At 38.8% G+C, this 17,615-nt stretch overlaps 1 protein-coding gene across 5 annotated transcripts in view; it reads right to left on the bottom strand.

Moving 5' to 3' along the window:
- The window catches only part of rspo4 (R-spondin 4), a 34,342-nt gene that overhangs the window by 5,562 nt on the left and 11,165 nt on the right, over positions 1 to 17,615 (bottom strand). For 4 of the 5 annotated variants that reach the window (XM_008408316.2, XM_017305003.1, XM_017305002.1 and 1 more), the window contains 3 exons: positions 17,334 to 17,522; positions 15,514 to 15,651; positions 12,283 to 12,468 (listed from right to left, as the gene is read on the bottom strand). In XM_008408316.2, coding sequence (XP_008406538.1) covers positions 12,283 to 12,468; positions 15,514 to 15,651; positions 17,334 to 17,522 — 513 coding nt within the window. Of the gene's footprint in view, positions 1 to 12,114; positions 12,204 to 12,282; positions 12,469 to 15,513; positions 15,652 to 17,333; positions 17,523 to 17,615 lie in introns of those variants that run through there. The other variant, XM_017305001.1, reaches the window with a different exon arrangement.

Below are 17,615 nucleotides of genomic sequence, written 5' to 3'. Positions count from 1 at the left end.
ATCTGTTGTATCCAGCTGCAGTGATTAAGATCTCTCTCTGTTTTGGTTCTTTTTGGCATCTTAAATACCCGATTATTGGTTTTTTACATCAGTCGCATTTAAATTTATTCCAACCCACAGCAGTAAAAAGAAGAAATCCCAGTTTTGCATGCAACAGTGAAGTAAACACAGTCTTGTTTTTGCAATTTGATGCATGCTTCAGGAAACCAAACATGCACATTGTAAAGCTCCTCAGCGACTATCCTAACCGTTTCAGGCAGAAAGTTGGAAGACGCCCAGCTGGTGGCGCTGTGACCAAACCTCAAGCCAAACTCACAGGCAAACATACAAGGACTTTTATGGAGCTAAATGAGAAGTAAAGTGGCTCTGTTTTCTGTTTAGTTCAGCTGAACTCCATGGATGATCAGAAAAAACAAGATTATCTGCAGGATTACAAACTGGACGATTGTCTTTAAGGTCCAGTTTTCTCTAAACGACAGCAGGTTTCAGACTTCACACAACTCTGACTGGTAGCAGAAACATTAGTAGTTTATTTTTTTGTAAAAGTGGTTAAACACATTAATTTTGGAGTCTTGGGTCTAAATGACCGTTTTGATCGAATTTTGAATTTACCCTTATATTTTCACCATTAAAAACTATTTTCATTTCCTTGTTTGGTATCATTATTTTCAGCACAACCTAAGCTTTATGATTTTACAGTGTTTGTTTCATTTTGACAAAATGCATTATCCCACTGGATGAAAAAAACACACAAAAACAAAATCTGAGTAAAAAAAAATCATGACATTTGTACTATTATAACATTCAAAAAAATATTGATTGAATCGTTTTTACAGCCTAAAACGAAACTTTCTTTTGTAAATTTTAAGAACTTGTGTACAAAAATAGCCAAAAACTAATTAGTACATATCTTTACAGCACATTGCGGACAATTTCCCAGGCGTTTTTTTTTTTTCATTATTTCCACGTTGTCTGCATTGAAGTCTGCCCGGAGACGAGTCAGACAAAATGGCCGACAATGCTTTCTGATTGGTTGCTTCAGACATGTGGTACGTTTGAGGACATCGGGAAAATGGAGTTCATGTTGCATTCATTCACTTTTTGATCATAAAACATAACGTCACGATCGAACATATTTCTGGTTTTATTTCGAAGTAAATATAAAACAAAATCAATATAAAAACACTACTTTTATAAAGTTAGAAGTCTCTAATGTCCGATAAAATTGAACTCAACACTTCTCACGGTGCCTTTATTTTTTTTTTTTCTTTGAGTTTTTTCCCGCTCCGCAGCGGGCGTCGACTCCAGACGCCCAGAACTAAGACTAAATGTTAATCCTTAATCCAGATCTCTTTGCTCAAACTACATATTTAATTAGAAAGCTAAATAATAAATCTGGAATCTAAATATTTTTCCCCAATCAGAATATTTAGCAAGCTAACAGGCAAATTCACTGGTTGTTAACAAAGTGGACAACTTAAGTTTGCAAACTGACTATTTAGTTTGGGAAATTTAATATATAAATGAATCAATAACATAAGATTATTGTTTTTTGCTTTAACATATTTTAAAAAATACCAAATTATTGTTGTTAAATTTTGACTTTAACTTTACAAACAGGAAATTTTTTCAGACCTTTACACAATCTTGATCAAATCAGTCAAAAACTTTAAAATCCACACAAAGAGATAAAAATCTTATTTCTCTGCAGTTTGTTGGAATCATTGAGGCTGGACGCCATCATGACCCAAACTGACCTTTTAAATACAGCTAGTCTCCAAGCAAGACTGGATAACGACCACAGCTCCGTAAACAGGGATAAAAAGTTTGGGGATTTTCCAAAAATGCTGGTGTTATCCACTCAATCCGTTCGACTCTTTGGAAAACAGTCGTAGTCAGAACCACATGTTGCGGTGGAAGAAAGAAAAGCACTGTACATGGGCATAACAGGTAATAAATCAGCATGAAGCTTTAAACGGTATGGAGCCATGCGGGCAGGAGCTGGGAACAGGGGAACCGAGCGCCGGGTCACGCAGACCAGAACACGCATCATCGCTAATATGTGCTCGTCTGAATCCAGGTTGTTTATTTGATTGTGAACCTTAAAACAAACATGCTAAAGGCTTTTTTATGCGATGCTAACAATGGCTTCCCCCCAAAACAAAAAAACAAAAACCACAACCGAGCCAGTTTCCAGCTGCCAGCTCCAACGTCGATCCCAAGCCGGCAGAAAAGGATCTGCGTTTGAAGTGCAGAATGAGCTGCAGGCCAGACATGATCAAATAACAAGCGGGGGTCGTGATTAGCCCCCGTTAGCGCTATGAAACGTAGCTCTGCTTTAACTTCTCGTCTTTTACTGTGCGGTTTCCAGGTTGGCACTGAGATCTGCCATGACGTGCGATTTGGTGGCACCCAGACAAAAACGCAGGTTCAGATTTTCATTAATAAAAACCTGCACAACTCCACATAATTACTGCATGAGCTCAAGCATTGCCCTTAAAAAAAAATCACTTTTTATCTCCTCAGAACAGAAATACAGCAAAAATGTTTTTAAAAAGAAAAATTTTACAGTACATTTTTGCGGATCGATTTACACGGCAAGGAAATTTACCTCGAGTTTGGGGATTTTTTTCAATCGAGCAAATATAAATATGTTTTTCCAGTTATATAATTACTCCGACCTCAATTATTCATTTAAAAATAAAACTATGGCTGAAATGATTAGTTGTGACAAATAAATGATTTAAACAATCATTAACTAATTTAACAATAAATTAATCAATAACTGGAGAATACAGACAAAAAAGGCCATTTGCTGAAAAAAAACATTCAGAGGAGAAATTAAGCCAAAAAATATACATTTTGAATTTATGATTAAAAAAGCTCAACATTTGTCTGTAAATATATTTTACCCAAGAACTCATCAAGTAGTTTTGGTTTGACTTGGTTCAAATTCTGGAAAAAATTAGTCATTTAATACCAAAAAATAATTAACATTTCATCCCTAACCTGCATTTATGTTACACGCAGCAGAGCTGAGCTTTTCACATGTTGATGCTAGATGTATTTTCTTTAGCTGAAGATGAATCCTTTCCTACAAATGATTAAGGTTTGACTAAAGGAATTATGTTTTTGCAAAAAAAAACAAACTATTTTCCCATTTAAAAAATTAATTTAATAGTTTATCTTTATGTAGTTCTAACATTGCATAAAAAGGTTAAATTAAAAAAACCTATGGAATATGCCCATTTTTTAATCCAATTAATCGTCAGATTAAACGATTAATCACCAGAATAATTGATTAATCGATCACTAACATAATTGTTAGTTGCGGCTCTAAATGAATGTAATTAACACTTTGAAGCTGATCAGAGCCACCACTTCCTGTTTGAATGGGTCGTAACTATGTGATACACAGGACCCGAAACGTGAGGGAGGTGAAAGCATCTCCAAAGCTTAATGAACTGCAGCAACTTGGGGTCACCAAGTATCCATAACAAGCATTAGTCACTATATATAAAATAACTGGTTGTTTATGAAGCATGACAGGGGAAAGGCTTTTTTCTCCTGACATCCTAAATGTAAACATGTGGAGTTTGCTAAACTCTTCTGGGACCTAAACTGGAACCACATGCTTGGGTCAGATTAGACTAAAACTTTTCTGCAAAAAACAGCCCAAGTAAACACGTAAGAAGGAAAATCATGGCCACTGTTAAATACAGAGGAGGTTCTGTGATGCTGTGGGCTGATTTATATTCCTTGTTAGAATAAAAGGTTAAAGAATTTCACAAAAGACTCGATTTTAAATAAATATGGCATCATCAATGAATCTATTGGAAGGACAAAAACAACAAACTTTCTCCTTGAAACCAAAAGAAAACTGAAGAAATGAGAACAGAAGCGACTACGTCTGAAACGATTAATCATGATTAATCAATCACTGAAATAATTGTCAATGAATCAGCTTTAAACAGAGTATACAGAAAGACGAATTACTGAAAGAAAAACGTACGAAGAGCAACAATTAAGCGAAAATTGTACAAGTATAAATGCATTTTGTATTTAAGATTAAAACATTATTTGTCTGCAAAACTGTTTGACCCAGAAATCGTCAATTTTAGCTTCGCCTGCTTCATATTCTGTAAAATACTCATTAATTACCATTTTTTAACCCAATTATTAATTGGTTAATCCAAAAAGTATTCAACATGTTCGTCCTACACTTTGTTTAAGTTGAGCTGAACTTTTCACATGTTGATATTGGACGTTTGCTTTAACTGCAAATGCATCAATAAAATGTTGTTATATGAATAATTCTATTAGTTTATTTCTAATGTATCAAATAAGTGGTTAAATGAAAAAATCTGCAGAACGAGCAAAAGTTCTTATGCAATTAATCGAATAATCGATTAATCGTCAGAATAATGAATTAGTAAAATAATCGTTAGTTGCAGCCGTACCGAAGGCGTGTCAGTAAATGTGAAAAAATTCCCATGTTTTGATTCCACATCTGTGCAAACGTGAGTTTCTGAAGCCTCTCGCCGCTGAAGCTAGCAGCAGAGCAAAACACCAGAGATTACGGCTCTTTACGGGCTAACAACAAACTCCAGCTTCGTTCTGATCAAAATCAGCGAGCAGCTGTGGTCCATAACAACTGTCCAACTTCTTGAGTTGATGAAAATGTTATAAAAGTAAATTCAAATGCAAAGATTCCAACTGAATCGGTCACGCAAGCAGAAAACCTCCATCCGAGCGAAAATGTTTGGAATTTGCTGAGACATATTTTTCTCATCTTCGCCCACACTGTGTCCAAAAAGAAAGAAGGAAAACCTGCTTTCTCCGCTTAGACATGCCTCTAAATTACATTAGGGATGTTCATGGAGTGAAAGTCAGGGCAGAAAAACCAACTTGTTGTGTAATCAGTACCTGTTGTCCGGGTCTTTAGTGCCTGAGGGTCTGTCTGTGAACATGATGCGTGTTTATGTTGGGTTTAAATCCTGATCCATGAGCTTCTGAATGAGAAGGACACCGAGGTCTGCCCTTTAAAGTACCTGAGAGCCTCTAATCTTCACTTACTCCGTTTCAATCTACGGGGATTTGTCTGGATGTACTGTAAATTGGCTGTCGGCGCCGTAATCTTGTATGAAATGTCAGAGTAACAAACAAACGCCATAACGAATAACAAAAGTGGCATCTGAAATACCGAGCGAAACTCAAAAAAGGGCAGCAGAAACATAGGAGATTTTATCTAAAGCAGAGTTTGGATTTACTCTGCCCAGTTCTGTTTTATACGTTTGAATTAAGTCGAGGATATTTCAGGTTGTTTGAAGCGCCTGGATTTCCGCACATGCTGAACGTTTGGTCTCAGTTACAGACGACTGGATTTGGAAATGCGACCCAGACTGACCCATTGCCACCAAGCCACTGATGGACCGACAACCTCTGTTCACGTTGTTGACAACCGTTTGGTTTCACTGGGAATTTCACACGGTTATTCATCTGCACTCCACTATATATTTAAACATGCTGATTTCACACCAGCCCTGCTTAATCCGCTTTAATCCAGCTCCAGTTTGTTTGAATAGAGAGTCCGGTTTGAGCCATGAAGCCGTAACCAAATCAAAGAAAGCGAACTCTGGTCCGCCTACAAACCTCAGTCTCAGTTTGGTTGAAGTGAATTCAAATTCATATTTTCATATTCAAATTCACCAAAAACAGGAAGCGGATTACAGTGCAGGGCATTCTGGGAAAACACAACCAAAACAAACGTGTTAGTCTAGTGACAGAGTTGTGTAGTAACTTGTTGCATTACTGAATTAACAGAAACGGTTTGGTTCAAATATTAAGTATTTTACACTAAGTAACAGTGTGGTCGCAATATCTGATGAGTGCTGTCATATTGTGTCCATTTATATTTCCATAATAATCCCAATATTAGTGGTAAGATGTTACTTGTTCTTTGTTTTTCTTTATTTTTCCTTTTGCGTCAGGCCGAGGTACGGCAAGGTGTAAAACTGCAACAGCGCCTCCTACAGTCACAATATATGGTGGTCACAGAATAAGGTGTAACACAGGAACCAAATGCTGCTCAGCAGGGGGCCCAAAAGCCCAAAGTAATATCGACAGACCGCCATGAGAGAGAGGTTTCTCCATTTCAGTAAAGCATCTGAAGTTCTGTTGGACGAGTCCCAAATCGCTGTTGAATGTTCTTATTAAGATAAAGAACTGGTCCGATGAGCCACAGCAGAATGAAAACCAGATCGACCCTCTGAATCTCCTGGCATTGATTTTCCCTTTCATTCAACTCTGACCCTTTGTTACAAACATATGGAGAGTTTAAGATTATAATAGCAATGTGGATTCACACACATTTCCAAACCCCACATAATTACGACATTGTTTTAGTCTCTCTACGCCATTTACTTTAAAATTGTAATAAAACTACAGCTAAGTAGGAAAGTTGAGTCTTCTGGGATGGGAGATTTCTGGTTCAGTTTTTGTTAAATTATTTACTATTTTCTGAGTCAGGACTGCAGGTTAAAGGGAAGATCTGGTATTTTAACTCGGGAATCTTTTGGAGGATCCCAGACGGGATGGAAGTTGTCAAATCACAGAGGGAGGCCGCTTGGTTTGACAGTCTCAACCGTAACTGAGGGACTCTAGTTTTTGTGGCTACAGACGGCAAAAAAAATGGGTTTGAAAAGAAGAAAGTGAGGGTGCTGGAGCGAGTACAATGAATATGTTGTTCTCCACATGGTATTGATCTGATCCGTTTCCCTCGTAGATACATTGCATGCCATACATCAAAGTGATCGTGATTTAATCTGGAGGAGAATCAGTCGTAGCACATGGCAGCCCGGCCGATCTGCAGAAACAGTCAGTGGGATTTACTCTGAAAACTGTCTGCACAGGTAACACTTATTATATGTGGAAATAAATTGTGAACTTCATGAAACAGACAATATAAACAAAAAAAGTCATTTCTGAGGAGCTGCAGCTGCTTTACTGATTTATTGATAATAAAACTAACTTCTTAACCTGTTTGTTAATAAACTTGTTCATTGTAATGTCATCTTTGTTTGATAAGGTTATTGCAGAAGGGGGAAATTATTTTACCTCCTCTGGTGCGGTTCGAATGCTTATGTGAACGCCAAACGGCCTGGTTACCGCTCCAAAAGCAGGAAGTGGACTACAGCGCAGGGCATTCTGGGTAAATACAACTCTATCAACCTAGCACTTCTGGAGCTAGCAGGAGAAAGGATTTATGTTTTTTAAACAAAAACAGAAGAGAAATCCTGCAGCCACTAAAATCAGCTGCGGCTCCATTTTTTGTTTGGTTTTTGTGAAAAAGGAAGTTGATCTCAGTGTCTTCAGAGGATTTTGTGTTGTTTCCTTCAGCGGTTCTTGGTGCAGCGCCCCCACAGGCCAGGAGGGGAACAGGTTGCTCAAAATGCAGCTGAGAATGTGACAAATGTTGTAATTTTGATTCCCAATCGAACCGAATCTACTGGACTACCAGGTTGTTGGCCCGTGAGCCTGGAAGTTGACACATGAACCCTAGAGCCATCTCTGGTGTAAAGAGTAAAACACTAATATATCGTAGGAATGAGCTAACTGGGTCCGTTTTGTCCAGGTTTAGAACCTGGACTATGAAAGCGCCATGATTTGTGAGTTCAAAATCCGCTGAGGTAAAGCTGCTGTTGTCCTGCTTTCCCCATCCAAGAAGAATCACTTGTACAAATTAATCCCGGCTCTGTTTCTGATCAGCCAGAGAACAAAAGTAACGACCCGGCAACAAGCCACCAGAGACATCAGTTTGGTATTATAACTCATGTTGGTTCGCTTCTCCTTCACATGGGAGAGAACACATCGCGGCACAAACACAACAACAATGAAAAATTGGCTTGCTGGAGAGCTCAGTCACAGTTATTAGAGAAACAAATGTTTCCTATAACAAACCTCCATGAGTGTCTCTGGGTTCTGCAGCAGGGGAAATGTATTGTCCTAAATGGGAGCCACACGGTTGCTCTGTCTTCGTGAAACACAGCCTGAGTTAATCTGTTTCACTATGGGAGATTATCATCCACATAAATACAACTTAATAAGCTGTCACACTAACACTAAACATGTGTTTGTAACTACAAAGAGATTTTGCAAACTAGATATTTCAAACTTGATTTTGATTTTTCTCCTCTGGCCAACAAATACAAAAAGAGGCAAAGGGAGTTTTGGTTCATTTGGTTCACTATACATCAATCAATAAATACATTTTTCCAATACTTTGAGATGAGAGACTGTAAAGCAGGGTGTCCAAAGTGTGGCCCGGGGGCCCTTTATGGTCCTTGAACTGATTTTGTGCGGCCCCTAACTGCAATTCAAAAATGATACAAATTTGGCTCCGAAATTCAAATGGAGAGTAAAAATTGATATCAACACAATTTTCTCATACAGGAAAATATGAGAAAATTATTTCTCATACTTTTTGTGTTTGCATGAATACTTAGTACAACACAAAGTATTCATATTTTTATAACCACGTTTAAGCAGCTACTCCTGAAAAGATAAGTTTGCTGCACCCAAATCAGCTTTTATTGTTTATTGCGTTATCAACATTACACACAGAAAACAAAAACAAAATACTGCTTTGCAAACTCATAATTCACCAAAAAGGGAAGTTTTGTGATTATGTATTAATTGGGTAATGAATATTCAAAAAAAGTATACAATTTCCTAAAAAATGATTCAGTTATTGTTAAACAACTGACTCATTTTCTCACTTTCCAAAATTAAGTGAAACTGAACTGAAATAAAAACTAAAACTAAACAATATTTAACTGATAAAACTAACAGAATTGGACAAACATGAAGTCATAATGAAATTAAACTGAACGATAATGAAAAACCCAAATCTGCTATAACCCTGGCAAACAGTTTTTAGATGAGCCGTTTCCATGTTTGGTTGTGCAAACGAAAGGATTCTCACTTTTTTTCTTTCAGGTCGTTGCTATGACGCGTAACCATGGAAACAAGCAAGTTGCTTAGTAACTAGTTACATTTACTTCAGTAGTGTTTTTGGGGGGAAACAAAGTATTTTTACTACAGTGTACTTTTTCACTTTTACCTGAGCAACTTTATTATGAAGTATTTCTACACCTACTAGAGTAAAATGTCTGAAAATGTCTGGGAAAAAAATATATACATATATATATATAATATAAAATATATTATTTTGCCTGATCTTTAATTTGTTATGTTATTTACACGAATTATTTTATTTTGCTCTTTAAAAATACAAAAAAAAACAAAAAACGACCAGCATGCCTAGTTTTATTTCAGATTTCCATCCATCCATCCATGTCTGTCACAGGGCAACACAGAGACACACAACCATGCACACACACACACACACACACTCACACCTAGGGGCAATTTGGAGAGGCCAATTAACCTGACAGTCATGTTTTTGGACTGTGGGAGGAAACCGGAGTACCTGGAGAAAACCCACCATGCACAGGGAGAACATGCAAACGAACATGCAAACTCCATGCAGAAAGACCCCAGGCCGGGAATCAAACCCAGAACCTTCTTGCTGCAAGGCAACAGCTCTACCAACTGCGCCACTGTGCAGCCTATTTGAGATTTCTTCTTTTTAAATTTGAGTTTTTTCTTTCCACTGTTGCCAAATGCTTGTGAATGAAGAGTTCTGTTACGGTTTATTTAAAAAAAAAAAAAAGTTTACGCAACAGCACAGGACTTCAGGTTAGTAAAACTTTGATAAAAAGCAGAAGAGAGCCTCTTGTTTTAGAGAAAAATAAGAGACTTTACTCTTACTTGAGTACAATTTCTGGATTCTCTACCCACTGAAAGAAAACAAACATGTTTTAACCAAAACACCTGCCGTTTTTGTTAAAGTTTTATAAGTTTTTAAAACTCTCCTAGCACCTCTGGAGATGGAGAATTAAAAACCTAAAGCAGTGTAAACCTGGGAGATACTTCAGGACTCTTTTGTCCCAGGTGTGTCCAGTCCCAGAAGATACCTTCAGGATGTCGGTGATAATGATAAATACTTTAAATGACACGCCTTATATTGTGGACAAAGTTCAAACACTCAGTGCATATCTGAACTTTTGGAGGAATTACTGTAAAAAACCACAAACATGCTGCAGTCTCATCTTCTGCTTTGTGTCTCATAGTTTCTTGTTCTGGTTTGATGGGGAAGCCAAAACCAGCTGCCAAGTTTAATTTTAATCCGTCTGGGGTTCATTATTAATTAAATCCAGAGTTGAATCCAGAGCCAGGCGCTGTCACTTCAATACTTCTGGATCTGCTGAAGACACCGAGTGCACATTCTGGTTTTTTCTCCTCCCTTTTTTTATTTTACAACCTAAACTGGGTTTGACAGCATTTACACAACAAGAGGCTTTCAAAATATTTGCAGTCGGAGCCTCCACCACAGAGAACAAGATCAAAGCAGATCCGGAGCGAGAAACGGCCTGCAGGCGTCAGACCTGAAAGAAACCTCGGCTGGTTTGCTCCTTAATGTAGCAGAACAGGTAGCGAGGTGCAAACTGAGCACGTTTTTGGTGTTTCACGCATTTTTGGGGGGTTTGGGGTGGGTGGGAACGAGGGAATCCCTTTCCCTGCTAGCATTTTGTAGGCTGTTCTGCCATCATGGAACCACAAATGGGAACAGTCTGGACAGATGTTGGTTCCAGATGACGCTCCAGAGAAGAATGCAGCGGTTGAAAAGGAGCGCGATGCTGCTAGCATGAATGTACACAGATGGATGTGCAGCTTGCGGTTACTCTGCAGGAGAGCATTAGCGGCTTAAACGCTGAATGCAAAAGTCCAGGAGACTAGATGTCAATTTTTTACACCCTGAATACGTTACGAATACGAGAACAATATTTATGTTTGTGGTTCTATGAAAGCTGTGCCATACAGTTACCTAAAAATATCAATAATAAAATAGTTTCTTATCATAAGCTTTATTGTTTGCTAATTGCTGCTGGCTAGTCTGAAGGAGTCGTGAGGAAGGGAAGCAACATAAATCCTAACTTCCTTCGTAACGAAATGAAAACCAAAATGAAGTGGTGTCAGATTTTAGTGGATAGGATTTTTCTTTTATCTTTAGCCAAAGACCAGGAGCCATTTCTCCCGCTAGTGCTAGTCTAGTGTTTGTTTTGGTTGTATTTACCCAGAATGCCTTGTGCTGTAGTCCACTTCCTGCTTTTGGAGCGGTCTCTGGTCCGCTTGCTGTTCACATATGCATTCAAACCACACTGGAGTTCACTTGAACCAAACCGAGACCGAGGTTTTTAGACGGAGCAGAGTTGGCTTTTTTCACCTGATTAAGCATTCCCAACTCTTTAAATGGACCGGACTTTCTAAGCAAACGGACTGGAGTTTGATTAAACCGAACCCAAGAGGGCTGGTGTGAAAGCAGCCCAAGATTATATGTGCAGTTACATACTTTTGGTGAATCAATATTTAGTTTGGAGAATATAAAACACACGGGGGCAAGGTTCAACTGCAGAGGGGCAGTAGCCCCCCTTTGCTCCTGTGTAGATCCGCCCCTGGATGAATCACTCTGASTGTCGAGACCAGTAAAGACTTTCTGAATGGCAGGAGTCACAGAGTTGTCTAAATAACCGTAAAAGTCCGAAACAAATGATTAAAAATCTAWATATTTATTTCCAGGCATTAACTCGCCATGATCATCTCTAACAGAAGCCCAAACTGCAGTTTTCTGGTGTTTATTATGAAGAGACGTTAGCTTGAAGAGGTTTTTATGAGTTGGCTTTAAAAGACAAAGGTTATTGGATTCTTCAGTACTTTTTATTATCTTTATATTCGCCTGTGATGTTCACAGTGCAGCCGTAATAAAGACCAGCTGGACACAAGCGCTTTATAGGGAGGGAGCTGCTGTTACATAGAGCGTTTGCGTGGCTGGACTACATATCAGTCACTCGATGCTGAAGTTACTAAACTTTATAACTTTGGTTTTATAATACCAGGCAACCAAATATAACCTTTTAAAGGTTAGATGAGATCCGCCGTGTTTCGTGTGATGCGGGGAGAGGATTTCTATAACCTGACAGCGCTGAGCCGGAGGAGACTGGAATGTTTTTAAAGGTCCAATTCCCCCCGATTTGGCATTATTAATTGCACGACTGTGTCCAAACACAGATGTTGGCAGTTCACTAAAAAAAAAGATAAACAAGTTGCATGTTTTGCTCATTTTAGCGCAGCTGCTAGCACTGCGGGATCTTTCTCTCTTACCTGTGGGACATTTTTTCTTCATCCTGCACCTTTGTGTTTCGCGTTGGGGCGAACAGACCGACGCTTTTTCAGTCGCTTTCTCCCGGACCCGGGTCTGCTTTCCCCATCTGAAACCACAGGTGGCGCCGTCACGGACGCAGACGCTCCACTCGCTCCACTCTCCCAGCGGAGGCAGGGGACAGACCTCTAGACGAAACAAATAATGCAAAAAAGAAAAGAGGTGAAAGGAAAAGTGGTGATAATGGATTTAAAAAATGCCTGGGAAGAGAGGAGAACGCTGGTGAATTTCAGACAAATAAAAAAGCAATTTATCTACTACAATTAAAACAAAGCACACTCTTTTCAGTTCTTTAGTTTCAGGACATCAGCAATGGGCAAATTTCCACTAATAGTAACTAATTTTTAGCTTAGCGCTTTAGCAAAGTCCAGCTAAACGTAGCTTCCCCTAAATTATTTTTAAATTCTAAAGTGAAAATCTGCAACGACGTATTAGGGCCACTGAAAGATGAAGGACGAGTAAATCCATCCATCCATCCACTTGCACTCTTGTCCCTTGGTGGGGTCGGGAGGGTTGCTGGTTCCTCTCCAGCTATTGTTTCGGGCGAGAGGTGGGGTCACCTGAGCAGGTTGCCAGGGCAACACAGAGACACACAGGACACACAACCATGCACACACACACTCACACCTAGGGGCAATTTGTAGAGGCCAATTAACCTGACAGTCATGTTTTTGGACTGTGGGAGGAAACCGGAGTGCTTGGAGAAAACCCACCATGCACAGGGAGAACATGGAGACTCCATGCAGAAAGACCGGGGCCGGGAATCGAACCCAGAACCTTCGTGCTGCAAGGCAACAGCTCTACCAACTGCGCCACTGTTCAGCCCCTCATGAAGGACGAGTAAATGTCCACCAAAAAACTGAGAAATCTTGAGATTGATCTAAATCAGAAATTTTAAGAAAAATCTCCCAAAGCTCCAAAAGAAAAAGCTCAGAAATTTCAAGACTGATCTAGAAAAACTTGGAAGTTGTTTTGTAAGGGGTGTCAACGTTAACGCATTAATTCGTGCGATTAATCTGAAAATATGCTGATATTACAGACTGCATATTAATCTAACTACTATTTTGACCTGAAAGCCTTTTTCCTGCTAGTTCACAGCTGAAAAAGTGATTAATCGTGATTGATCACAGCGCCAGACTGTGATCAATCATGATTAAATTTTTAATTGACAGCACTAATTTTTATTCAAACTTTCCTTTAAATGTGTTTTTTAAAGTCAGAATCAACTCAGATTTAGTTGAAGCTGTTGAAAAAAGCAGCATTAAAAACATGAAAACAAGCTTGGATACATAAATGCTGAAGATCGCATATTACAGAGAGCGAATGTGACAGCAAAGATAAAAATAAACTGCAACTATAACTCAGCAGTGGTGAATTGGACTAATACTTAAAGATTTCCCTGGATTTCTGGCAGCAACGGTGCAATTATTTAAGGTAGATGAATGCCAGCTGAACATTAGCCGGTTACTCAGGAAGAGAGATGTCATGCAGCCTACAAGGCCATGAAAAGCTCTGCAGCTTCAGCCAAACGGCGCCGGCGTATCTTTATGATCGTCATCGTGGCCGTCAGATTTGAAAGCAGAGGCTTTGTTGAGGTGTGTACCAACAGTTGGACGTAAAACCCCAACAGCACCATTAATACCAGATGTTGCTCGACTGCCAGAAAAGAACCGTAGCTGCAGATGTTGCAGGTGGACGGCGGAGGAGAAACGAAAAGCATCAAATGATGACCGAGTTCAATCATATATCTCACTTACGGAGAAGGGAGGGATGAAGCCCAAAACCACTCTGAAGGTTTTTAATGCGTATCGTGTGTTATGTTGAGAGCCTGGCCCCATCCGAACGGATTTAACTCAGATAAAAATACAAACGAGTGTTTCCAGGTGATGTTAGGAGGCTAAAAATAAAATTAAAGGCACGTTAAACAGATCCTATTAGGCTGTCACTTAATGGCATTATGAGTCAGTACAACCCGATGACGTCAACACAAAAACCTGCAGGTGAAGTCACTGTTTAAGGTGGAATAAAAACGGCTGAACACTCAGAAAGGAGTCTGCTGTTAGTTACGCTACCAGCTTCAGTTTCACTGATGTCTCTGTTGGAGAGGAGTATCTTTTTATAGGTGGCTTGGATTAAACAAGATGCAGACCTCATGCGTTTTTATGTTAGCAATGCCGATTTCTGCAATCCTTATGCAACAGTAAGACTATAGTTCTGATTTCTTCCTGTTTGTTTTTAAAATTTTGCTAATTTTTTTTGTTAAGGCACTGCATATTTGTCTGGTTTTTGCAAAGATTTTGTTTGTATGTTTTTCCTTTATGACAGTTGTAACCACATTCACAAGGTATAATTTTTACAGCTGTGAGCGGCCGATTAGCATCTCAGAAGCTCAAACAATAGCAGAACCATTATTTGTTTGTGTGAGTTTACACTCACATGTGAACTACGACTACGATTAATCACAGTGATATCACACTATTTACTAGAGCTAGTGAATTTAGTGCTAGTGAGTAATCACTAGTGCTAGTTTTACTCACTAGCACTAGTGACTAATCACGATTAATCACTAGTGTTGGTGATTAATTGTGATTAATCACTAACACTAGTGCTGTAATTAATCACAATTAATCACAGCACTAGTGATTAATCACGNCACTAGTGCTGTAATTAATCATGATTAATCACTAGTGTTGGTGATTAATTGTGATTAATCACTAACACTAGTGATTAATCATGATTAATCACAGCACTGGTGATTGATCACAATTAATCACTAGTGTTGGTGATTCATTGATTAATCACTAACACTAGTGCTGTAATTAATCATGATTAATCACAGCACTAGTGATTAATTGTGCTATTTATATTATTATTGGACATAACTGAGATTAATAGCACAGTGATGCTATTAATCATCACTATTAATCTTAAATGATCATCACTGAATAGTGATATTCATATCATTGTTAGACATCTTGAGTATTTGTACATATCTTAGCAAACTAAATCAAAAAAAAAAGACGCGTTTGGTTATTGTTCTTCCTAAGGCAACAAGATCTGAATCTTGATATGTTTTTAGAGGAAATTAACCTGGCTTGGAATTCCTGTTGCTTAACAAAGAAAATACATCAGTTATCTGTAAATATCTCCAAATATTGCAGTTTTTTACTTACCGAGGCAGTCTGTCTGGTGAGCGAAGGTTCCCTCTGGGCACTGGATCAAACATTTGCCTTTGTGCAGCTTGAAGCCAGGCTTACACTTGGTGCAGAAGTCCCGACTGAAACACAGCTCGCAGTCCGACGAGCGGCATTCTGGGAGGAAGCAGAGCGCCGGATAAACATCGCAAACTGAAAATCTGAGTTTCACCTGCAACCTGCAGAGGCACAGGTGGTTGTTGTTTAAAATCACTATTTTAAGTTAGAAGAATTTACATTTTTGATTCGACTTACAAGAACTAAATATCTGAACATATATTTTAATAAACATCACAATCAAATTTTTGTTTTGAATAGCGCTTAAATAATGAGACGGCAACAGTTGCTTTGAAATTAATATCTGCTTTAATAAAACTCGCAACACAAGATACAATAACCTGCCGCTAAGCACCCTGGGAAATATTTCCTAATCCCGCTGTTTTCTTCTTTCAGTTTTTTGAAGTGCCAACTTAAAAACCCTTGTTTACTTTTACAGATATGACAATTTTAATAACATTAACACAACTTACTTCTGCAAGTTTATCTTTCACAAACTCACACATTTAAGTTCAAATTCTAAAAATTTAAAGATTTCTATGACTTAAAGTTAGTAGAACAATTAAAATATTAAAGGAAAACCAGACTGTAGGAGCGGTGAAATTTCATAGATTTTGTTCAGGATACAGTTAAATTGTAACTCTTTACAGTTAAATTGTAAGGTCTGTGGGCGACACAAAACATGCTCACTACATTTCAGATAACATTTTAGTCTAATCAGTTCCAGCTACTTTGAGCTGTTTTAGGGTCTCTGCCACTTTAAATCCAAATACGCTGCTGCTGACCACTCAACGTTTACACTTGCACGTGAAAATGAAAGCAGACAGATGCGCAATTATACAACTATACATCTTTGAAAAGCATTAGTAGAACCTTCTGCACAACCAACAAGAATGCAGTAAGTGCATTCTTGTTGAATATAAAGATGATAAAAAGTACTGAAGAATCCAATAACCTTTGTCTTTTAAAGCCAACTCATAAAAACCTCTTCAAGCTAACGTCTCTTCATAATAAACACCAGAAAACTGCAGTTTGGGCTTCTGTTAGAGATGATCATGGCGAGTTAATGCCTGGAAATAAATATWTAGATTTTTAATCATTTGTTTCGGACTTTTACGGTTATTTAGACAACTCTGTGACTCCTGCCATTCAGAAAGTCTTTACTGGTCTCGACASTCAGAGTGATTCATCCAGGGGCGGATCTACACAGGAGCAAAGGGGGGCTACTGCCCCTCTGCAGTTGAACCTTGCCCCCGTGTGTTTTATATTCTCCAAACTAAATATTGATTCACCAAAAGTATGTAACTGCACATATAATCTTGGGCTGCTTTCACACCAGCCCACTTGGGTTCGGTTTAATCGAACTCCAGTCCGTTTCCTTAGGAAAGTCCGGTCCATTTAAAGAGGTGGGAATGCTTAATCGGGTGAAAAAAGCCAACCAAAAATGCTGGAACTCAGCTTGGGTTGCTAGGTAACAGGCGGAACTCTGCTGGGGTTGCTAGGTAACGGAGAAGCAGGATTTGTTGAGTTATAACAGGAGTATTTGGTGCGTACCATGATCAGGGACAACTTGAGCTGAAGCAGCTGAATACAAAAGAAAGGCTTTAAAAAACAAATTGAAGCTTCAACAGATTACAAGGAAGTCAGGCTGATTGAATCTCTCCCAAAAAAAAAACTAGTCTTTTCATTATTTTTTTTCACTTCTCATCTTTGCTGTTTCTTCATGACACATTTTTACGTACTCATGCAGCGGTTCACGTCCCTCCCTCTCTGTCCAAAGTGTCCGTTTGGACAGGAATGGAGACACGTCCCATGATGAGACATCCCTTTCCTCTGGAGAAACAGGAAGAGTCGCTCTGGGCAGCGAACGCAGCCGTTGTCCCGCGAACACTCCAGACAACTCTGACAGTCTTCTGACGTCTCTCTGTGAGCTGCAGGAAGCACATTAAGACAGATCCGGATTAGGCGCAGGAGATATTAAAACAAAACTAAGACGAGGGCAACAAAGGAAAGCAGGGGGGGGG

The sequence above is a fragment of the Poecilia reticulata genome, linkage group LG5 (assembly GCF_000633615.1).
Source record: "Poecilia reticulata strain Guanapo linkage group LG5, Guppy_female_1.0+MT, whole genome shotgun sequence".
NCBI classification, from domain to species: domain Eukaryota; kingdom Metazoa; phylum Chordata; class Actinopteri; order Cyprinodontiformes; family Poeciliidae; genus Poecilia; species Poecilia reticulata.
Note: the sequence above shows the minus strand (reverse complement) of the source record. Positions and strands in the feature narration are given on the sequence as shown.